The 25,031-nt window shown below is 45.6% G+C and overlaps 1 protein-coding gene across 1 annotated transcript in view; it reads right to left on the bottom strand.

Moving 5' to 3' along the window:
- JARID2 (jumonji and AT-rich interaction domain containing 2) overlaps positions 1–25,031 on the bottom strand; it is a 351,911-nt gene that overhangs the window by 98,020 nt on the left and 228,860 nt on the right. The window contains exons 7-8 of the mRNA XM_082258420.1: positions 15,210–16,224; positions 27–523 (exon numbers count right to left, since the gene is read on the bottom strand). Of these exons, the coding sequence (XP_082114546.1) occupies positions 27–523; positions 15,210–16,224 (1,512 nt within the window). The remainder of the gene's footprint in view (positions 1–26; positions 524–15,209; positions 16,225–25,031) is intronic.

Below are 25,031 nucleotides of genomic sequence, written 5' to 3'. Positions count from 1 at the left end.
ATTGTGATCACATTTACCTGACTTACCTTGTAGATGCATTTGTGCAGATCACCTAATAAACTTTTATCTTCGGGTTCCTCCTCTGTATATTCTTTTTCCAGAGTAAAAAGCCTCCGCCTGCCATTTTTTGGAGGAACATCCATTTCTTTCAGCTTTCCACGTAGGCCATTGCGGTGTACAACTCCATTAATTAATCCATTTTTAGGCTCATATCTAGGGAGCAAATGTAACCTATAAGCATTCTCTGCATGCCCTTCCAGTGGACCTTTCTTCTTTTCTAGATTTTCCTTCTCCTGCAGAACTTCTTTCTCCAGTTTCTTGTGCTCCTCAGGGGAAAGGGAGTCATATGAGAGCAGGTACTGACAGTAAGCCTCTTGCAGTTTTGCCAGTCTGTCCTGTGCGGTCTTCGGGATGCGAAGCATGTCTGCCAGTTTATTCCATTTCTTGAGGTCTGTCACTTGCTGCATGCCACCCATGTCATTAATGAGCTGGAAAAACTGTGCCAGATCTAGCTCACAGCCTCCTGTGCAAAGGTTGTGAGGAAAATAAACATTTTTGTTAGAAACTTGCAATGGTAACATTTAACGGCAACATAGTTTTGAACGCTTTTCTGATGTCCCACATATCACAAGAGTAGACAACCTCCCAACACTCCAGTGACTGCACAAATTGCAGGGATGACAACTGCAAAAGCTAGGCCCAATTCCACCCAAAAGTTTTTGTTTTTTTCGTTTTCAACAGTGTCATAATTTTCATCAAGTGTTTTTATTCGTTTCCACTGGAGCACCTACCCTCACTTTTATGTGATATCTCTCTAATGTGGACACAGACACAAACAAAAGCACATTTAGTAAAGTGAGGAAGGATGAGAACGTCTGTCAGGTTTGTATTTGCCTATTGTGCCAGTTGCCCATGAAGACACAAGCAATAAAAACTTAACAGAGGTTCTGACTATTACCACTCTATCAAAATCAATGCTGGCTGGAGTGTGGCTTAAAAAAAGTAGAGGTTGTTACTCCATGATGTGTCATTACATTTTGGTAAATCTTTATTCCTCAAAGTCCTTAATTTAAAAAAAAAAAAAAAAAAACCCACACCACAAACAATAAAGATCATTCATCTCTCAAGATGGCAGAGTAGAGGGTTTTAGCTCCCACTAATAGATAAATGGTTCCAAAGCAGACCACAGTATCTTGAATATGTATTGTTCTTTAAACCTAGTATTGACTAGAGTATTTTTCTTGTGGTGTGGATTGCTGAATTAAACATGTTCTAAACCTGTTCTAAAAAAGCATGCATGAATGCGAAATGTGTATGGAGCATTACTAAACCCTGTCGCACATAATAGGTGCAATTCTCTATCACAAATTACCACAAAACTGGTGAAGAACAAAATGGTTCTCACAACAACAAAGCTAAGGTCAGGAATACTATAAGACACAGAGGGTCTTCTGGAAATCCAAAGTCCTCCCAATCTAATGTAGGATGTGCACAAGAAAGCAACATGACGAAAAAGGATTGGCTTACTTTTGTTTCCCAGAGGTTCTGGCTTAATCATTTCGACTTACCACTTACCAAAAGATGTTGACTAACATTTGGACTGACCTTGGCCGTTGCCCATTTACCACTCGCAGATACCAATACATTGTTGGAAACCCAATCTCAGAGGTGCGTGCTGGTATCTCCTCCACACCCTTAAGCGGCAGAGATCAAGACACGCTGCTCAGGACACACTCTGGAGTTCACTGCACTGACCGGTACTTCACTTTTCAATTAGCCCCAGATCAGCAAGGTAAAACTTATAATACATAACCCCCATTCTGTCTCAGTGCCAGCATTGGTGGTGATGTAGTACAAATTAGGCACAGAAATTATAAAATGAAGAGCTGAATTCCTAAAGCAGGGGCACAATGGGGCTCCTCTGGCCCAGTCTTCTTTCAGGACAAAGCGCTGTGAAAGATTCTTGAATGCCTAGTAGGCACATCGCCACAAAGAAACAGAGAGAAATCAGTTTTTTTAAAATAGTCTTTAAAACATTTGTGGTTTCTTCGGGAACTCCACATATGTATTTAGGGTTGTCACAAGTGGGAAGACAGCCACAGGAATTAATCCCAGGGCCAAGGATTTTGAAAAGGGACCTGATCCCCTATATGGAATATAATATTCCACTGTAAGAGCTAAATCTAGAATTAAAACAGCTTTAACAGAAAAAAATCCTGCCTTCCTCCACCCACCAACCCATATCTTCTCTAACCTATCGCACTTTGTGTGCTGAGTTCAAGATCTACATCACTTAAACCAAACAAAAACTTGTGACAACCCTTACTATATAAATATATTTATATATATATATATATCTATAAGATATGTGCATGGTAGTGTCAGCATACAGAAGGAGGGCAATCTGACTTTAACAAAGTTCTGTTTTTGCACATTTTAAAACAGCAGTATTAAGGGGAAAAAAGGTTCATATCTACATAATTTGAAAAGAACATTTGTACAATACGTCCACTTCAAACACTGTAAACATGTTCTTCTTTCATCGTTACTGCTGTCTTAATTTACGTCATGAATACTTTAGGGCTTTTTGCAACCCATGGCAGAAGAACGTTCTACTACTGTAAAAATGGAAGTGAATATTTACACACTTTATGTCTGTGCTGACCCACACGTGCATTCATTGCAAGAGATGGGATTCAAAACCTGAACCACCCTAGTACCTTGACAAGCACTTTGATTGAGTAAAGCCCTGTACACACGTACCGATCGTCGGCCGAACGATCGGCTGTCTTTTGTCCAGGGCTGTCGTGTCTGTTGAAAACTGCAAAAGACTGCACACGAATTTTATCGGCCAACAACAGCCGAATGCAGAAGTGATGTCATGTGATGGTTAACTTTTCTTGTCTTTTTTCTTTTCTGAGCATGCCCAGTCTTGCAAATCTGCTGTCTGTCGGCCAAAATCTGTACTGACTGGCGAACAATCGGCCGTTCTGGTGTTGGCCAACAAAAATTTTAATGCCTGCACGACAGATTCTGTTCGGCCGAAAATGCGCTGTCGGCTGTCGGAAGCATCATACTAACAAGCCTACAATCTGCCGATCGGTCGGCGGCCGAATATTTACGGCCGACAATCGGTACATGTGTACGGGGCTTTACTTTCTCTGCTGTCAAAATGAGATGAACCCTTGCAAAATTTGAGATGTGCCTTGGACTAAATTGATCCAGAACACATACAGAGAAGTACAGCAGAGTACTTTTGAGGCTCAGTTACAGAAAGAGTAACATACTAATGTATTGAAAGCCAAACAAATGCAGGTGATTGTCAAGGCTCCAAGATTGATTGTAAATTGAATCAAGTCCCAAAGGTGGTATAAAGCTGGCCACACATTATATATTTTTCTTGCACGATTTTCCTTTAGATTTACCAAATCATATAAAATGAGGTCAAACCTAAACACTTTCAATTTGTATGCAACCAGGAAGTCCCTTGCACTACATAAGTAAAAGGTAAATCTAAATGAAATTGAATAAGAAAAATTGTATAATGTATTTCCATCTTAACACAAAACTTGATTTGAGCAGGCTGTGCAAATCAGAACAATTCTGTTGAAACATTTTGAACATATGACTACTAATTAGAACACTGAAAACAAGGGAAAGACTGAGGGGGCTATGTACTAAATTGATTAATAAAGTGTCAACAAATATTTCTGTAATCAAATGAACTTCCAAGCAGACAAAACATTCCATTCATTTAACACTGACTTAAAATGCCCCAGTGTCTACACTATGGACATTGTATTTACATAATTGTAACAAGCAGTAACATTTTTCATTATTTTTAATTTGTCACCATTGACCTCTTTAGCTGCTTGTGCTGTGAAGTCATTTTTTCACAAATATTCCTCAAAGATCACAACAGATTCTAAAGTCAAACCAAAACAGATTTGGTAGAATATTAAGAAGCCATCTCTGCCTTAGAGGAATAAACTATTAGTACATTGCTCCCTCTGTACATATTGAGTTAATGGCACAAGAATCCTACCAAAAATTAAGGAAAGAAGAAAGGAAAATGTTGCATCGAAACTCAGCATAGTGAATGGCAGTATGCATTGGTCTATGTATTGTGTGACTGCGTCCTTAAGATAGACTGAAGGACGCATTTACACAAACCTCCCTAGAACTTAGAAAGCAGTATTGCAGGATAGAAGGCATTAGCTAGAACTGTAGTTCCTTTGTATCAGTCTACTGTATTTACAATGTAAATCATTTTAGTAGTCCACATTTTCCTGTGTAAGGAATGTCAAATGATCCTGTATACAGTGGGGAAAAATATTTGATCCCCTGCAGATTTTGTTAGTTTGCCCACTTACAAAGAAATGAAGGGTCTATAATTTTTACCATGAGTGTATTTTGAATGATAAAGGATAGCAACCAAAAATCCAGAAAAAACACAATACAAATGTTAACAATTTAGTTGCAGTTCAGTAAGTAAAATGAGTAATTGATCCCCAAGAAATACACGACTTGGCACTTCATCGCCCGGTGACCAGACCGGCTGAGCATCGCAGGGCTGGAGCAGCATTTAAGGGCTCATCCGGCTGTCATTTCTTTGACACACAGCGGTGGATGCATGCAGATGGTTCTGTCCCCCTCAGATATCTACTCTGCAATGGTTGTGTTTCATACTCACCAACTCTCTGACTGCTGCTCAAATTAGTGTTTATTCACAGCCTGCTTACATTTTTATTTATAGTATCCATCGGAGGTTTTCCTCTCTTCTTCCCCCTTTTTTTTATTCTTTTTCAACCACATGAATAACAAGCTGCTTACCTTTACTAGGTAAGCTTACACCTTTATATTCTTCCCTTTTGTCAACTGGGGATTTTATGACACCTATTTTTGCCCTTATGTGCTCGGTTTGTGAACAAGTACATTTGTATCTTTTTCCCTTTAGATACAACACCAAATTGGTGGAAATACACGTGGGATATTCCCATTTTGATAATAAATCTCTGTTCATGACCTAAAGATCCATCTGTGTTCCACCTACTCCACCGCCTATATAGCCTGTGACCTTTTCTATACGCCATGATGGTATGTATCTTAAATTCTGCATGTTGCAATATATTGGACAACAGTGCATTAGAACTTATCAATATTATCACATATCATAAACACACTGTATTATATATAGCACTTGCAGGGGTCCTTTAGATCTGCTCTCATGCTTGCACGGGGACATTAACCTTGGTGCCTCTTTTGGCTTACTGACAGGGTTGACTAAGTCTTTGAGGTAAATATCCTTACATATTTCCTTTGGAATATTTGCAGAATATGCAAGGTTTAACCACTTAAGCCCGGAAGATTTTATCCCCTTCCTGACCAGGGGTTTTTTTGCGATTTTTTTACTGCGTGACTTTTAACGGACAATTGCGCGGTCGTGCGACGCTGTACCTAAACAAATTTGACGTCCTTTTTTTCCCACAAACAGAGCTTTCTTTTGGTGGTATTTGAACACCTGTGCGATTTTTACTTTTTGCGCTATAAACAAAAAAAGAGCGTAAATTTTGCAAAAACAACAATATTTTTTACATTTTTTTATATGAAATTCCCCAAAAAAAAATGTAAAAATTAAAATTTTTTAACATTTTTGGCCAATTTGTTTTCTGCTACATATGTTTGGTAAAAAAAAAAAAAAAAAAAAAAAAAAAAAGCGTATTTTGATTGGTTTGCGCAACAGTTATTGCGTTTACTGAGGGAAGGATTTCTGTCATTTTTGGTGGTTTTCTTTTAACGCGTAATGGCAGCGATCTGCGATTTTTTTTGCGGTACTGCGACATTGCGGCGGACCCTTGACTGACATTTTTGACACTTTTGGGGTTACCAGTGACATTACTGCAGTAATCAGTGCTATACATATGCACTGTTACTGCAAAATGACACTGGTAGTGAAGGGGTTAACTTTATTTGAGAGGGAGGGGTGGTGTGTGTCCCTAGGGGCGGGATTCTTACTGTGATTGGCTGTGGCTTGAAGTGTAGGAACAGTGATCAACGGTCCTACATAGTAGAACCGTATGATCACTGTTTCTACACAGGGGAGAATGACAAGCGGCTTGTTTACATCAGCCGCCTGACTTTCTCCCTCTGCAGCGACGATCGGCGAGTGACTGGCGGACATCGGGTCCGCCGGTCACACGCACGGACTTGCTGGGGAACGAGCCGGGGCGGGAGCGCGCATCTGCGGGCTCGCGCTCGCCCGCTATTGGCTCCCTAGCAAGTGACAGGCTAGTGACGTATATATACACGTCACTTTGCCTGGCCGGGGCTGACTGCCGACGTATATCGTCGTGCGGCGGTCGGCAACCGGTTAATATAATCAACTGAACACCACATTATGCACTTATGTTTTCTATTATCATTTATCGTGTTTTGTCCCACTCGATCGTTGTCTTTTCTCCTGAAGAAGCAGGCAATCGCGAAACATGTTGAGAGCTTAAATGTCCATACCTACATTACTTTCAGTGGTAGCCTTGGATTAGCATCCTCCTGGAAAGGTGTAAGGGACTGTATAGAGGGACCCATTTATGCACTTTGAATGTCTTGTTTTGATTTTATATGTGAATTTTGCTTTTGTATATGTGAAACAAATTTGACTGATTTTATACAAATTGTGTAATATCCGAGGACGGTACCGAAAAAATCCCTTTACCCTAACCCTCCAAACATGTTCTACTATGACTTAGTACTTTATGGAGAAACCCTTGTTGGCAAGCACAGAGGTAAGACGTTTCTTGTTGTTGGTGACCAGGTTTGCACAAATCTCAGGAGGGATTTCGGTCCACTCTTCTATACAGATCTTCTCTAAATCCTTAAAGTGTAACTCGACTTTTATTGAGAAAAAAGCAATCCCCTCTGGGTGATTTATGTACATTTCAAGGATTTTAACAAACTTTGTTGCAGGTTCCTACCTTTTGTTATTCTTAAGAAATCCCTGCTTCTTTTTCTGTATCCATGTGGGAAAGTGAGTCTAATGGGAGTGGTTTCCTAATTATCAACCAGCTGTGTACCTGCAAGGCTCTGAGGAAAGCTGCTGGGCCTGCATCCTTTTAGAGATGATTTCCTTTTGGAAGTTTCTCACCAAAAATGACATTTTTGTCACAGGGGATGTCTTAAGGCTCGGTTTCCACTAGTGCGACTTGCGGTGCGACTTGACACATGTCAAGTCGCACAGCAAGTCAAAAGCCATTGTTTTCAATGGGCCCCGTTTCCACTGCCGCGGCTTCAGTTGCGGCGACTTCAAAAGTAGTTCGTGCACTACTTTTGAGCCATCTTCAGTGCGACTTCCCTCTATGTATGAGGGACAAGTCTCACTGAAGCCGCGGTTTACTTTCGCTGCGAAGTCGTGCTAGAAGTAGCACTACTTCGTAGCCGCACTAGTGGAAACCTAGCCTAAATCTGACCTAGCTTAGTGCACATTTCTGGGGTAATTGGTGAGCCAATCACACAAGCAGGAAATTATGTTTCTGGGAGGCATTCACAGTACACAATCTGTGTACAGAACACCTCCAGGTAGTCATATTGCATTGCATTTTCTGAAAATTACAGAGCTGTAGGTTGAAAAGGAAAGGTAATTTTAAAATACCATTCAATTCCAATATGACTTGTCTCAATTGTATACACTATATTATTTTTTCTTTATTTGCTATTTTTTAACCCACGAAAGTGTAGTTACCCTTTAAGGTTTCCTGGCTGTCACTTGGCAACTCAATGTTTCAGTTCCCTCCATAAATTTTCTATAGGATTAAGGTCTAGAAATTGGCTGGGCCCACTCTATAACCCAAATGTGCTTCTTCTTCAGCCACTCCTTTGTTATTTTGGCAGTATGTTTTGGGTCATTGTCATGATGGTAGACCCATCCACGACCCATCTTCAGTGTTCTGGCTGAGGGTTCTCATCCAAAATTATACAATATGTGGCCCCGTCTATTGGCCCCTCATTGTGGCCTGTACCTTTAGCAGAAAAGCAGCCTCAAAGCATAATGTTTTCACTTCCCTGCTTGACTGTAGGGATAGTGTTCTTAGGGTCATAGTCAGCATTTTTCTTCCTCCAAACGCGTTGAGTGGAGTTAATACCAAAGAGCTACATTTTGGTCGACCACAGCACTTTCTCCCAATCCTTCTCTGAATCATTTAGATATCCATTTGCAAACTTCAGACGGTCTTGTACATGGACCTTGCGGGTACTGCAGGATTGCAATCCATGGTGGCATTTTGTGTTACCAATGGTTTGTTTGTTGACTGTGGTCCCAACTGCCTTGAGATCATTCACAAGATCCTCCCGTGTAGTTCTGGGCTCATCCCTCACTTTTCTCATGATCATCCTTACCCCATGAGGCGAAATCTTGCATAGAGCTTCAGACCGAGGGCGATTGATGGTTATTTTGTATATCTTCCATTTGCGAATAATCGCTCCAACAGCTGTCTCCTTCTCACCAAACTTTTTGCTGATGGTATTGTAGCCTATTCCAGGATTGTGCAGGTCTACAATCTTGTCCCTGGTGTCTTTTGACAGCTCTTTGGTCTTGCCCATGATGGTAAGTTTGAATGGAAGAAAGATTCTGTGGACAGGTATCTTTATACACATAACGAGTCGTCGTTAGGAGAACCTTCTTAAATTGACAGGACTAATCCTTGTACCACATGAGCACATACTGTAGCCGGTCTGTGAGATCCTAAATTATTGTTGGTTGGTAGGGGGTTAAATACTTATTTTATTCACTGAACTGCAACTTAATTTATAACATTGATATCATGTGTTTTTTCTGGATTTTTGGTCAATATTCTTTCTCTATCCTTTAAAATACACCTATGATAAAAATGATAGACCCTTAATTTTTTTGTAAGTGGGCAAACTTACAAAATCTGCAGGGGATAAAATAATTATTTACCCCACTGTATGTTTGTACATATAGTTTTCATGTGACTAAACTTACTGGTGTGTGGTCAAAGGCGATAGCTTCTGATGTTGTGGCAAAAAGATTATGAAGGAATGTGGCTTAAACAAACAACCATAGAAAACCATTAATAGCATAAGACATAAGTAGGCAAACAGAAACTGCTCGAACCAGTGGAAAAAAGATGGGGATGCAAGCAATATCAAAAAACAAATATAAGAAATTAACGTTTGACACAGAATAATTGCAGCAATGTCAAATTATTAGGTACCGTATTTATCGGCGTATAAAACGCACTTTTTTCCCCTGAAAATATAGTGCAAAGAGTGGGTGCGTGTTATACGCCGATATTTCTTTTTCTAACAGGGAGGGGCGGAGATCGGGCGGTCCGCCCCGGGTGCCACACATTGGAGGGGTGTCAGGCCGGCCGCCCCGCCTCTCCTGGCCCTGGGACAGCCCTGCCAGCGTACTCTGCATTTAAGAAAAAAAATCACTGCCAGCTCTTTTTTATAGATCCTACCTACATTACAGTATATCACTGTCATTAAAAAACCGTGCCTCTAAATACCTTGTAAGCTTTGTTCGTGCTGCTGGCTGCTATCCTCCCCCCGCTCCTCCTCCTCTGAGTGTAGCTTTGGATTGGTGGAGGAGAGCGATCACATGACTGCCCATTAAACGTCAGAGGAGAGCAGTCACATGACCGGCCATGGAAGAACGGAGCTACGGAGGTAATTAGAGGCATCGTTTTACAATAACAGTGACACAATGTAGGAAGCATCTATGGAAAGGGGCTAGCAGTGATTTTGTTTTTACTTTAGAGTACACTGTCAGGGCTGTCCCAGGAGATTGGGGGGTCTCCTGGGAGTGCAGGGGGGCTGTAAAAGGGGCTTTGTAATAAAAGGGGGTATGAACTGTGCATGGGGGAGACTGTGAAATGTATAGGGGGCTGTTTAATGAAAGGGCAGTGTACTCTTATTTTTAAATATTGAAAAAAAAATTTCCTGAAACTATCCTCTTAAAGCGGAGTTCCACCCAAAAGTGGAACTTCCGCTTTAGGGAGTCCTGACCCCCTGACATGCCACATTTGGCATGTCATTTTTTTGGGGGGGGAGCGGGTACCTAGTTTTGACAGGTACCCGCTCCCACTTCCGCTCGGAGCGCCGCGGCGCCCTGAACGGAAGTTCTCCTCTCCCCCTCCCTCCCTGCAATCTTCTGGGACACGTCAGAGGTCCCAGAAGATTGCCGGCCAATCAAGACGCGCAGCGAGACTCGCGCATGCGCAGTGGGTACCCGGCTGTGAAGCCGCAAACTGTCACAGCCGGGTGCCCACAGCAGTGATGCCGGCGCCGAGGGAGAGGATCGAGGCTTCGGGCGGCCGCATCGCTGGACCGTTGGACAGGTGAGTGAATGGCTGGAACTCCGCTTTAAAGTGACGGTGCGTGTTATAGCCGATAAATACGGTATACAACTGTTTCCTAAAATAAGACAACTAGTTAAAGTGGTACTAAACCCATAACAGTAAAATCAGTCTGCATATAAAGTAAAGCATGCTTGTTATACTCACTGTGGAACCTAAGGGGTTAGTGGGGGGTAAGTATTTATACAGGAGGGGAAATTGGGGGTGGGGGGAAGTGGGGTGAATTTGTGCTGGGATGGGGGGGGGAGATGGGTACTAGTGGGGGAAATTTAAGGGGCAGGGTATTTGTGCTAAGAGGGGTAATTTTATTTATTTTATTTTTTTTTGGGGGGGGGGCTTAATTCGAGCCTGGGGGGTGGGGGAAAAGATTTGTGCTGAGATGGGAAATTTCAGCAGGCAGGAGGATTTGTACTGAGAGGAGTGGGAATTTATGCTTAGGGGTAAGAATGCAGGTTAGAGCTCAGTGTTTTTGTGGAGAGATTTATGCTGACATATAATGCTCATACTGGAGGGGGCAATTTGGCATATTCGTCCTGGGCTCTAAAAGATCTTGTCCCGCCACTGGGTGCATGTGAGACAGAGGGTCAGGGGTCCTGCAGCCTCAAAGGACAGTCAGAGGAGAATGAAAACTCCTCCTACAAGCTTTAACCAGTGCTCAACCAGACACTGATCGTAACAAGCCGGCTATTTACTGCTGATTTAAAAAACTTGATTTTTGACTTACCGTAAAATCCTTTTCTCTTAAGTTCATTGACGGATGCAGTTCCTGATGCATATCAGTAGAGTTATACTGCCCACTACAGGAGTAGGACACTAGACAGAAAATAGTTCTGGCTACGCCTATGGGCAGTCCCCGGGGGGGAATACTCTCTCTCTTCCTGCATGGGTTGTCAGTTTTGTATCAAAGCAGTGTCAGAGAAGTAATACCAACCCAACTCTAGAGAGGTGGGTACCGCGTCCGTCAATGAACTTGAGAAAAGGATTTTACGGTAAGTTTTACGGTACGGTTTTTTCTATTGTTCATTGACGGACGCAGTTCCTGATGCATATCAGTAGGGACGTCCCAAAGCAGTGCCATAAAATGAGGGGTGGGAACAGCAGAAAAAAACAAGTCCCCAAGGCTAAACATAGCCAACCAGGCAACATAGGACTCATCAGAACAGAAAGATGAAGCCCCCTGTAACAAACAGTAAACACCCTCAAAGAAGGCCAAAAAGCCCTCCAAAGAGCAGCCTGCAAAACTTTGCGGCCAAAAGAGGCATCTGCAGATGTCAGCACATCCACCTAAAATTTGGTAAAGGTTTGAATAGACGACCAGGTAGCTGCCTTGCAACCTGAAGCACAGATGCCTGTATGGCGAAAAGCCCAGGAAGCACTAGGCGCCCGAGTAGAACGTGCCGAAACAGGGAAAGGTAGAACCTGACTCTTAATTGAATAAGCCTGCAACCCCGTCTGTCCGATCCATCTGGAAATAGTCACAGCAGACGCAGACAAGCCTTTTCTTGGGCTGTCCGGAAGTACAGAGAGTGAATCTGACTTACGAAAAAGACTCAGTAGTTGCCAAGTACACCTTGATTGCCCGAAACTACATCCAGAGTATGCAGTGCACATTTCTTAGGATGTTTGAGCTTAGGACACAAAGATGGTAACACAATGTCCTCATTTAAGTGAACACTAGAAACCACCTTCGGAAGGAAGGACGGATCCGGACGAAGTACCACTTTGTCTCTATGAACCAATGACAGGACAATGTTGCCAGTGCCAACACTCTGCACGCAGAAGTGATTGCCACCAAGGCCACCTTCTGGGATAAGGTAGGCAGGGGAATCTCCCGAATACTTTCAAAAGGAGGTTTTCGAAGAACCAACAGCACCAAATCAAGGTCCCAAGGTGGTGACGGAGGTCGCCCAGGAGATACCAAGTGTCGCACCACTTGGATGAAGTTGCGCACCTGGGAACGGGCGACCAACGGCCTTTGTAAGAAAATTGCCAAAGCCTAAACCTGACCCTTGATAGTACTCAAGGCCAACTTTTGATCAACTCCCCGTTGAAGGAAAGCCAAGTTTCGGGCCACCGAGTAAGAGCGAGAGGGAGGGCAAAGAGAATCACACCACGCAATATAGGACTTTCACGTAGGATGATAAATCTTCCTAGAAGTCGCTTTCCTCGCTTTAAGCAGAGTGGGAATCACTGAAGCAGACAATCCCCTGTCCTATAGCACCTGGCTTTCAACAGCCAAGCCGTCAAAGCCAGCGACCGTAGAGCAGAATGGAAGATTGGCCCTTGAGACAGTAGATCCTCCCTGAGAGAAAGTCTCCAAGGAGCGTCTGCAACTAGCCTGACCAGGTCAGCGTACCAAGCTCGGCGAGGCCAGCCCGGGGGCCACAAGAATTAATCCCTTCCGCCTTGATCCTGCGAAGAAGTCTTGGCAACAATCTGAGAGGAGGAAAGGCAGACAGAAGCTGATACTGACCTCATGGTGCCACCAGTGCATCTGCCAGAGGGTCCCGGGAGCGGGCCACAAACCTCTGTACTATCCTGTTGATTCAACGCCAACAGATCCACATCTGAAGTGCCCCAATGAAGGCACAACTGCTGGAACACCTCCGGATGTAGGGACCATTCCACCTTCATCCAAGGCCTGTTGACTGAGGTAATCCGCCTGCCAATTTTCGACACCTGGAATGTGAACAGCAGCGAGAGCTGGAACAAGGCGCTCTACCCAATGAAGAATGCCCGTCACTTCCAAGTCCTCAATGACACTCTTGGTGCCCCCTTGGTGAATGACATAAGCCACTGCCGTGGCATAGTCCGATTGAATGCGTATTGGACAACCTGCAGGTGCCCGGTACAGTGGACTAGGCAAAGCCGGATCGCTCTCAGCTCCAGGACATTGATCTGTTACCTAGATTTCTCCAGGGACCATACACCCTGAGCAGAGAACCTGCCGAGGATTTCTTCCCACCAAGACAGGCGTGCATCCGTGGTGACAATTGTCCAGTAGAAGGGAAGGAAGGATTTTCCTGCTTGGGCATCGAGGACCGAAGCCACCAGATCAGGGACTCGCTGGTCACCTGGCTCAGCTGGATCTGAATGTCCAGAGAGTTTTGATTCTTGTTCCATTTGAGAAGGATTTCCTTCTGGAGGATCCTGGTGAGGGATTGAGTGAAGTGGACTGCCTCGAAAGACGACACCATCAGTCCCAGAACTTGCATGCAGGTTCTAAGGGACGACCATGTGCTGGACGGCAACAGCTGAACCGCAGTCTGAAGTTTCAAGAGCTGTTGCGGAGGGAGAAACCCCCTTGGCTGAGGACAATTCCAAAGTCAGGCCCAGATAGTCCAGTCTCATGGAAGGTAGCAGGGATGACTTCTGAAGGTTCAGAATCCAACCAAACGCCTCCAGAGTTCTCATGGTGATTTCCAATTCGTTGAAGCAATACGGAGAAGCAGATCATCCAGGTAACCCAGGACTGATATCCCCCGCTGTCGCAACAGCACCAGGACTGGAGCAAACACCTTTGTGAAGACCCGAGGAGCAGAGGCGAGACCAAAGGGTAACGCCACAAACTGATAGTGATCCTCTCCCACAGCAAAACGGAGAACCTGTTGGTGTCCTGCACATAAAGGGATGTGAAGGCAGGCATCTTTGATGTCTATGGAGGCCAGGAATCCACCCTTGTGTGAACCGATACCATCTTGAATTTTTTATTCGCACTGAACCATACAGGGCCAAATCGGTCCAGCCTTGTTGAACCAGGTCCTGTACTGCCCCCATACAGCACCAGCAAGCGATCCGGGGACAGCCGTACATTGGAAGGGAAAACCTTACCGGAGAAAATGGATCAAAACTCGATCTTGTAACCGGACCATATGACCTCCTGAACTCAGCTGTCTGGGATCTGGGCCAGCCCCAGGTCCAAGAACCGGCAAAGACGCCCCCCCCCCCCACCCCAGATACGGATGAGGACGCACCTTCAGGCCGAGCAGGCCTTGTCTGCAGGTCTGGAAAAAACAGACTTTTGTTTGCCAGACCGGGGTCGCTTGGAGCCACCCGAGGAAGTCTTGAAGGACTCAGCCTTCATTGACTGTCCCCTAAGGACGAAGAAACGGTTTGTGAGCCGAAAAGGAGGGACTCTGTCTGCGACGAGGGTCCTCACCTTTGTTATCCTGACTAGACAGATTAAAACTGACATCCTATGCGGGAAGAGAGAGGGTGTACCCCCTGGCACTGCCCATAGGCATAGCCAGAACTTTTTTTGTCTAGTGTCCTACTCCTGTATGGAGCAGAATAACCCTACTGATATGCTTAAGGAACTATGTCCGTCAATGAACGATAGAGAAATGTATTTAACAGTTTATATTTACTAAAATAATTGCATTTCCAAGTTCTGTGTACTGTGGGAGACCAGATCTAGTGAATGCAGGGTCCTGAGTTTAGTAACACTTTAAGCCAAAAATGAATACATCAATCAGGATCAAAACAAACACATTTATAAATTGACATTCCTTTTAATAGTAGAATTTAAAGGCGATCATTGCAAATTTTAATAATCTTGAAAGATTATATAATTTTTACACACAGCATTTTGTGCACTTTAAGTAGTTTTTGGATGACTACAGAGGAACTACACAGACAGCAGAAAGAACTCAAAACATTTTGGAAAGAAATCCCCAATAGTATGTATATGTGAACTGATTCAGTGTTATGGAAACTGCTTGTAATAAACACAACATGAAGTGCAGAATTGTGTATTCCACTTGATTGATCCTGTTTAAACAGATATATTGTGAAGAAAGAGTATAACACGCACCTGCAGCATTGTTATATTCTTACCTATCAGTGGAAGCTCATCCATGGTGATGCCCTGAGATTTGAGGTGCTTCTTGATGCAGGCCAGCCGCTGCACATTTGGACCCCAGCGTCTACCAAGCTTGTGGATGTGTTGACTCTGTGTTACAAAGCGCATTTCATCATTCAGCTTGCATTCGGGTCTCCAGTCTGGCGGAGGGATCACTGTACACATCCCATACTTCTCCACTTGGGCTCGGATGGACTCAATGTAGATTAGGGGATCGTGGAACTCCTTGGCAGAAGGTCGGAGGACAGGGATCTCACACATGGCTACACACCTGGCCCTCTCAGCTTGTTTTTCTGGCTTAGAGTCCGGAGTTTTGTGCGAGGAATCTGTCTGCGAGGTAGAGCGATTTTCACAGCCAGCATCTTCTGCCTTACTGCGGGTTTGTGTAACTGATGTGCTCTTGGCTGCTGAGGCCCGCTTTGGCCTATTTCTCTCCAGCATCTTCTCTGGCACTTCTTTTTTGACATGTCCATTAAGCACCGGTTTCTCCGCCACAAGCCTCTTGCTTCTGACTTCAGGCAAGCTGGCGGATACTTTCATTTTCTTTACCAAAGGCTGTGCCTTATTTGGGTGGTTTGCTTCCTCCAGACGTCGTTTTGAATTACGCAGTCCTTCCCTTAACTGCCTTCCCTCCTCCCTAGTGCATGTCTTTTTGTTCAACTTGCCATTCATCTTAACACAGTTAATACCAGTGGCACAGTTGGGCTTGGATGTGGAAAGAGATAGCACCTGTTTACGAGTTTTTGCATTGCTGCTTTCTGTGGTCCCTGAGATTGTGTGGTGAACAGATGAACTGGTTTTGCTGTGATTCAGTTTGGTTGCCTTGTCCAGTTCTTTCTTGGCTTTGGTGTATGTGACAGTTCCCTTGGTCACCGTTGCAGTATACTTCACAGTTTTGGACGGTGAAGGTCTCGCTTCTCTCGTCTTTTTGGCACCGACTGCGTTAGAACTCGATGATGATAATCGAGTAATTCCATTCACCTTGGAAATCTTGAAAAGTGTAAAGAGAAAAAACAAGTAAGGAAAATATTATTTAACTGTTTTTCTTGGAACTGTTTACATTATGCTTTTTATGTAGTATTTATACTTCACGGTGACTTTCTAAGTACTAAAGTTCTCCTTGTGTGTCTTAAAAATACAGACATGTAAACAAAAAAGAATCATCTATTAGATTTCAAACACCAAGAGATATACAGCCAAGAACACATTTTCCTTGGCCTCATCTTAGAAAAGGCATAAAAAAAGAACTCCAGTCTATAATGGAAACTTTCCAGCGGTTTCTAGAAGCAGATCAGATTAGAGCCTAAAAATAGCTTGATAAACTATTATCGATAATAATATGCAAACAATCAGATTTTTCAAACCTGTGCCCCCAAGAAGTGCACCATCAGTTATGAGAAACCAGGGGAAGCAATGCTTATATTGTGAGTTTTCTTTTTCTGTAGTATGGAAAAACCAGTGAATGAGTAATTGGTATACAAAAGTAGCAATCCACATTGCACTTTAAGGCCTCTTGCACACGATACTCCTGTTTGGGCATCTTGCGGCTTAAAAATGCTCAGTACAGCTTTTTGAGCTAAAATACAGCCCATTAATTGTAATGTGCCTATGCACACAGGCGCATAAACAAGCGCTGTGTATTCTTCAGTAAGAACAAAATAGAAAAATCTGCATTTTTGGTCAGTAATTTAAGCCTCAATACTCGCGAATACACGCGAATACTCTCAAATACTCGCAAATACATACAAGAAAAAAGGTCTGGAAAAAAGGAGATGCTCAAACAGGAGTATTGTGTGCAAGAGGCCAAAAGGAGATGCTCAAACAGGAGTATCGTGTGCAAGAGGCCTTAAGAGTGATATAGGAAGATTAGTGGGATGCATTTTATATTTATATATACACACATATAGTGTGATACATTTTATATTTATATATATACACAAATATATATATTTTATACACACACACAGTATCTCACAAAAGTACATCCCTCCCATTTTTCTAAATATTTTATTATACCTTTTCATGTGAACACTGAAGAAATGACACTTTGCTACAATGTAAAGTAGTGAGTGTACAGCTTGTATAACAGTGTATATTTGTTGTCCCCTCAAAATAACACAGTTATTAATGTCTAAACCGCTGGCAACAAAAGTGAGTAGACCCCTAAGTGGAAATGTCCAAATTGGGCCCAAATTGTCAATATCGTGTGTGGCCGCCATTATTTTCCAACACTGCCTTAACCCTCTTGGGCATGGAGTTCACCAGAGCTTTACAGGTTGCCACTGGAGTCCTCTTCCACTCCTCCATGACAACATCATGGAGCTGGGGGATGTTAGAGACCTTGCGCCTTCCACATTCCGTTTGAGGATGCCCCACAGATGCTCAATAGGGTTTAGGTCTGGAGACATGCTTGGCCAGTCCATCACCTTTAATCTCCACTTCTTTAGCAAGGCAGTGGTCGTCTTAGAGGTGTGCTGAGAGTTGTTGTGTTGGAATACTGCCCTGTGGTCCAGTCTCCGAAGGGAGGGGATCATGCTCTTCTTCAGTATGTCACAGTACATGTTGTCATTCATGGTTCCCTTAATGAAATGTAGCTCCTCAGTTCTGGCAGCTCTCATGCAGCCCCAGACCATGACACTCCCACCACCATGCTTGACTGTAGGCAAGACACACTTGTCTTTGTACTCCTTACCTGGGTGCCGCCACATATGCTTGACACCATCTGAACCAAATACGTTTATCTTGGTCTCATCAGACCACAGGACATGGTTCCAGTAATCCATGTCCTTAGTCTGCTTCTCTTCAGCAAACTGTGTGCAGGCTTTCTTGTGCATCATCTTTAGAAGAGGCTTCCTACTGGGATAACAGCCATGCAGACCAATTTGATGCAGTGTGCGGCATTTGGTCTGAGCCCTGACAGGCTGACCCCCTAACCAATCCAAACTCTGCAGCAATGCTGGCAGCACTCATACGTCGATTTCCCAAAGACAGCCTCTGGATATGACGCTGAGCACGTGCACTCAACCTCTTTGGTCGACAATGGCGAGGCCTGTTCTGAGTGGAACCTGTACTTTTAAACCGCTGTATGGTCTTGGCCAACGTGCTGCAGCTCAGTTTCAGGGTTTTGGCAATCTTCGTATAGCCTAGGCCATCTTTATGTAGAGCAACAATTCTTGATGATAAAAGAGAGAGTGAGAACAATAACACCAAATTTAATACACCTGCTCCCCATTCACACCTGAGACCTTGTAACACTAACAAGTCACATGACACCGGGGAGGGAAAATGACTAATTGGGCCCAATTTTGACATATTTACTCAGGGGTGTACTCACTTTTGTTGCCAGACATTAATGGCTGTGTATTGAGTTATTCTGAGGGGACAGCAAATTGACACTGTTATATAAGCTGTACACTTACTACTTTACATTGTAGCAAAGTGTCATTTCTGTAGTGTTGCATGAAAAGGTATAATAAAATATCTAGAAAAATGTGAGGGGTGTACTCACACACACACACACACATTATATATATATATATATATATATATATATATATATATATATATATATACACACACACACACACACACACACACACACACACACACATTTTATGATATCTTCAGAATAGATTTCTATTTCAAAGATGATGTTTCAGATTTGATTTAAATAATGATCAACTACCAATAACCCATCCCACCCAAATGTCCTCTCTTGAGCTATACTGAACTTACACTACTGCCCCAGCTGTGTCCCACCCTTCTTTTCGGTGCAGGTCGCCACAGATTTGAATTAGGCTACACAGCGAAATTTGATATAAATAGATTTAAGAGATTAAAGAGAAGTAAACACTGGTGCAGTCCACAGCTGTGCAACAGGTAAGTAGCTAGGGTAGGGTTGATTAGTTCAGCTTATTTCAGAAGGGCTAAGAGGTGGAATTTGTTTAGGTGAAGGTAAGGCTTTTAAAGCAAGAAGAGGTATCATTGCTAAAAAAATGTAAGGAAAGTTAGAAGGAAAATCAAAAGCACAAAAAAAAAAAAAAAGGATGTCCTAAACTTAGTTTGCAGGTGTGACTTTCAACTAAATGAGGACACATTTTTACAAAAATAATAATTAGTTCTGGAAAACATTTTGGCAAATACATCAAATAAGAAAGATGTAATTGCACACATACTTCTGAAGAAAACTGAATTTTTGTAAAATCTTACCGTAAAATTCCTTTCTCCGAGTTCTCCGACAGTCGCCTCCACACTATTGGGTATTGACTTCCGCTCCGCAGGAGTAGCTAGGCATAAGACTTAGTGAAAAGAACAAAGCATTTAGCATAGACACACCCATGGGGGCTGTCCCACTGGTCAATACCCCCCTGCAATGATCCCTCCCAACTCCGTTTGGTAGAATAGCAGTAGGTGTACAAGAAAAAACCCCAAAAGAGGGGCGGGGGCGACGACTGTCGGAGGACTCAGAGAAAGGAATTTTACGGTAAGATTTTACAAAAAATCAGTTTTCTCTTACGTCCTCCGACAGTCGCCGCCACCTCCAAGTCATCACTATTGGGATGTCCCAGAGCAGTGTAGACATGAGGGGTGGGAGACGCAACCGCAGAAAAGGCAACGCAGTACCCACATCAGAGAAAGGAATCTTACACGCACAGTAAGAGAACCTTCTGGGCAATAGAAAAGGTTCAACAGGAGCAACAAACGAGGAAAAACAAATATCCAGGGGATAAACACCCCAACACCCAGGGACCCACAAAACAACAAGGGTCCCCTATGGCACTGCCGCACTGAGAACTTTGCGGCCAAAGGAGGCATCAGCTGATGCCAGAACATCCACCTTATAGAATTTGGAAAAGGTGTGCACCGACGACCAAGTCGCAGCCTTGCACACCTGGGCCACGGAGGCCTGATGCCGGTAGGCCCAGGACGTACTCAATGATCTGGTAGAGTGCGCCTTAACAGGGAAGGGTGGAACCCATTCCTTTAAAGCATAGGCCTGTTCAATGGTCTGTCTGATCCATTTGGCAATGGTCGCCGCAGACGCGGCCATGCCCTTCCGAGGTCCCTCAGGAAGGACAAAGAGGGAATCCGATTTCCGAAAGGATTCAGTGGATGACAGGCATACCCTAATCGCCCTGACAACATCCAAGGAATGCAATGCAACCTCTTTAGGATGCTTGGGCTTCGCACAGAGCGAAGGCAAAACAACGTCCTCATTAAGGTGAAAATCAGAGACCACCTTAGGGAGAAAAGACGAATGAGGTCGCAAGACCACCTTATTCTTGTGAACCACCAAATAAGGAGAGCGGCAAGACAACGCCGCCAATTCTGACACCCTGCGAGCCGAAGTGATCGCCACTAGAAAGGCAACCTTTTTAAACAGCAGAGGTAACGATATCTCCCGGATGTTTTTAAAGGGAGAACGCTGTAATACGGACAGAACCAAGTTCAAGTCCCAAGGAGGCAAAGGCTCCCTCCGGGGAGGAGCCAAATGTCGCACACCTTGAATAAAGGTGCGAATTAAGGAATGAGACGCCACAGGGCATTGAAAAAGAACAGCCAGTGCAGAAACCTGGCCCTTAATCGTGGCCAGCGCCAAGCGCTGGTCCACACCAGTCTGAAGGAAAGCCAACACTCTCGTCACCGAGTATGAGCGAGGGGAGAACTCCCTGGACTCACACCAGGCGAAATAAGTTTTCCAGGTACGGTAATAGATTTTACCAGATGAGGCTTTCCTAGCCTTGATAAGAGTAGGAATGACCTCTGAGGAGAGACCCCTGTCTCTCAGGACCTGGCTTTCAACAGCCAGGCCGTTAAAGCCAGCGACTGTAAAGCAGGATGGAAGATCGGTCCCTGAGACAGTAGATCTTCCCGCATTGGCAGCCGCCAAGGAGGCTTGACCGCCAGGTGAACAACGTTGGCGTACCAGGACCGATGTGGCCAGTCCGGCGCCACTAGAATCACCAAGTTCGGTTCCGAGGCTAACCTGCGAAGGAACCTGGACAACAACTGAATCGGAGGAAAGGCATACATCAGACGATACTGATGCCAAGGGGCCACCAACGCATCCGAGGCGTCCGCCCACGAAGATTCTTGCCACGAATCTTTCCACCTTGTGATTTAGCCGAGACGCGAACAGATCAACGTCCGGGGATCCCCACTTCGCACACAGCATTTGGAAGACCTCCGGGTGTAGGGACCATTGCCCCTGGTCCAGGGTCTGGCGGCTCAGATAGTCGGCCTGCCAATTCTCCACACCCGGAATATGAACTGCTGAAATTGCCGGGACGCGAGTCTCAGCCCAAGACAGAATGTCGGTCGCCGCCCGGGCACTCCTGGTACCCCCTTGGTGGTTGATGTAAGCCACCGTGGTAGCATTGTCTGCCTGTACCAGAACAGGACGGCCCCGAAGTCGATCCGACCATTGGAAGAGACAGAGTTTGATCGCTCTCAATTCCAATATGTTGATCGGAAGGGAGGATTCCTCCTCCGACCAAGTGCCCTAGGCAGACAGGTTGCCCAGGACTCCACCCCAGCCCGACAGGCTGGCATCCGTGGTAATCACCGTCCACAACAGACGGAAGGATTTTCCTTCTGACACAGCCGGGGACTGAAACCACCACAGAAGATCCATTCTGGTCTGGCGACTCAATGAGACACTCAGATCCAAGGACTGAGGTAGTCTGTCCCACCTGGCCAGGATCTCCGCTTGAAGAGACCGTGTGTGAAACTGAGCAAAGGGTATCGCCTCGAAGGCCGATACCATCAACCCTAGGGACTGCATGCAGGTCCTGAGTGACGAGGATGGCTTGTCCCTGAGGGACCTGATCTCGTCCTGTAAGGTCCGGAGCTTGTCCTCCGGCAACAACACCTTTGCTTGAGCAGAGTCCAGAACCATTCCCAGATAGGGAAGTCGAACCGAAGGAGACAAGGTCGACTTCTGTACGTTGATGGTCCATCCGAACTCCTGGAGCGTCTGTACCGTAGTGGACAGATCGCGCAGTAGGTCCTGGCTGGCACTCGATCTTAAGAGGAGATCGTCCAGATATCCCAAGACCACAATGCCCTGAGCCCTTAGCAGGCCCAGAACGGGCGCCAACGCTTTGGTAAAGACCCTTAGAGCCGAAGCGAGACCGAAAGGTAACGCCACAAACTGATAGTGGTCCTCCGCTATTGCGAACCAAAGGTACCTCTGGTGACCCTCGAAAATGGGGATGTGTAGGTACGCATCCTTCAGGTCTATAGAGGCCAGGAATTCCCCTGGACTCAGGGAGGCCACCACCGAGCGGAGGGATTCCATACTGAACTTTCGAAAGCGCACGAAGCGGTTCAGCGCTTTCAAGTCCAGAATAGGACGCACCTTGCCCTCCTTTCTGGGCACAGTGAACAGATTGGAATAAAACCCCCAAAACCCGTCCCGATGAGGCACCGGGACAAACACCCCCTGGGCAAGGAGGTCCTGCACTGCTTGATGCAGGTCCTGCAGACGCCCTGGGGTCAAATGAAGATTTGAGGGAAAGAATCTGTCCGCCGGCCGGGAAAGGAATTCCATCTTGTACCCTGATCAAATGATTTCCTGAACCCACCTGTCCGGAATTCGGAGCAGCCAAGGTTGGAGGAAACCGTGCAAACGTCCCGCCACCCCTGAAACGGGTGAGGGCGCCCCTTCAGGCAGAGGCGGATTTACCCGCCGCACCGGCATTGCCGGACTTCTGCTTGCCCCGCCCAGGGCTTCTTCTGGCTACCTTGGCCCTTGAAGGGCTTGCCCTTGGTTTGATTCCTAAAGGCACGAAAGGACCCTTGATTGGGTCAAGAGGCGGAACCCCGCTTGCCACGAAAGGACTTGTTCTTCGGGTTTTGGGGCAGCATGGTGCTCTTGCCCCCCGTGACGCCCTTTACCAAGGTATCCAACGCCTCGCCAAAAAGGCGAGAACCAGCATAGGGAAAATCAGCAACTGTTTTCCATGAGTCTGGTCAGCCGACCAGCTCTTCAGCCAGATCAGTCGACGGTTAAGCACCGCAACACTAGATAGGCGTGCTACCAAAGGGGCCTCATTTAAGGCCGCATCGCACAAATACATGACTCCTTGGTGAATTTGGTCCACCATAGCCAGCGTGGCAGGCGGGGCAGAATCAGACGCCTGCCCCGACTTGCGGGCCCTGTGTGTACCAAAAAACCTGTGCCGACTTGCGGGTTCTGTGTGTACCAAAAGAGGACACAATGCCCGGAGGACTGGGCTCATCCCCCAAGTGTAGTGTTTCTTTCACAGAAGAAATCAACTCATCCATGGTCGCGCGTTCTTCAGGCGACCCCAGGGGAGAATCATCAACCCCCTCCACCTCCGCCTCCCCCTCAGACCCCAGAGGGTTCAGGGATGAAAGAGACCATGAAAAGGGCACGCCCGCCGCAGGTGCTGCAGTTGCCACATCACCATCTGAATCAGAGGAGATAGATAATCTGGGCCTTTTCCTAGCAGCACGTTCAGCCATCAGCACCTCCATTTTGGACACTAAAGACGCCACTACGGCGGCCAAATCAGGTATAACAGGGGCCACAGCAGGACTGGGGTCCCCCACCAGGGCTGGAGAGAATTTGCTGTCCTGAGCCCACCGCTATATGTACAGTGACCAAAGACCCCCAAAAGGAGAAGAAACTGAGCCAGGAAGGACAAAACAGAGAGTTATGGAAGAGACAGTCTGCAGAGCCCCCACAGAGTGTTACCACATCGATCGCTGCTTCAGAGGAAAAGGAAGTGAGGTCATCAGAGGCTGAACTATAAGCTGCAAGACCCAGGGAAAATGGCTGCCCATAGAACTGAATGGGAGGCTTCGGCAAGATGGCCACCGAACATGTGCTCGGAAACATCGTTTTGCCACACATAAGATGGCGCCAAAACAGCATGCAGATAAGCCCATAGTGAAGCCAGACATGCTTGCCCATACTAAAAATGGCGGTCCGCGCATTTTTTACCCGCTGCGGCTGCCGCACACGCAGTCTGCACCCCTAAAAACACCGAAGTGACACAGGGGAAGGGACCCCCAAAAACACACAGCACCGCAGCGCATGTACAAGCGACCCCCACAGGGATCGCATCAGGGAGCCCCACACAGGCACAAACATGGGGAACACACAGCAACACAGGATTGCCACCCCAGACAGAGGCACCACACAGAAGTACTTACCTGTACCAGATGGCGTGGGGTGCCTCTATGAACGGAAAGCCGCTGTCCTCATCTGACAGGGAATGCCGTTAGCCAAGAAAAGGACACTGCAGCACCGCAGATGTGTCCAGTGAGGTAGCCACCTCACAGGCTGCATCCCTGCTGCGAGCAGGGATGGGTCGTTCATAATGCCAGGACGAACACATGGCCGAACGCTCGATGGCGGGCTGGGGATCCCTCTGACCCTCTGCCCTGGGGAGCCAGGGCGGCCAGTCCGATTCCCAGCTCCGCAGAATTCATCTTCATCCGAAGATCCGTCTAAACTAAGCTGACAAAATAAACAGCTAGTAAAGCAAAGAAAAAACTGACATTTTAAAAATAAAAATCAAAAGAAAAGATTAGAAGGCTGAGACTGAAAGCCCGAGCACAGGGAAGCCTGACTACTCCTGACGCTAGGCAGAGACAAACTAAGTTGGGAGGGATCACTGCACGGGGGTATTGACCAGTGGGACAGCCCCCATGGGTGTGTCTATGCTAAATGCTTTGTTCTTTTCACTAAGTCTTATGCCTAGCTACTCCTGCGGAGTGGAAGTCAATACCCAATAGTGATGACTTAGAGGTGGCGGCGACTGTCG

Source organism: Pelophylax lessonae (assembly GCF_965119305.1).
Source record: "Pelophylax lessonae genome assembly, chromosome: 5".
Lineage (NCBI taxonomy): Eukaryota > Metazoa > Chordata > Amphibia > Anura > Ranidae > Pelophylax > Pelophylax lessonae.
The sequence above is the reverse complement of the archived record's forward strand: the minus strand, read 5'-3'. Positions and strand labels throughout refer to the sequence as shown.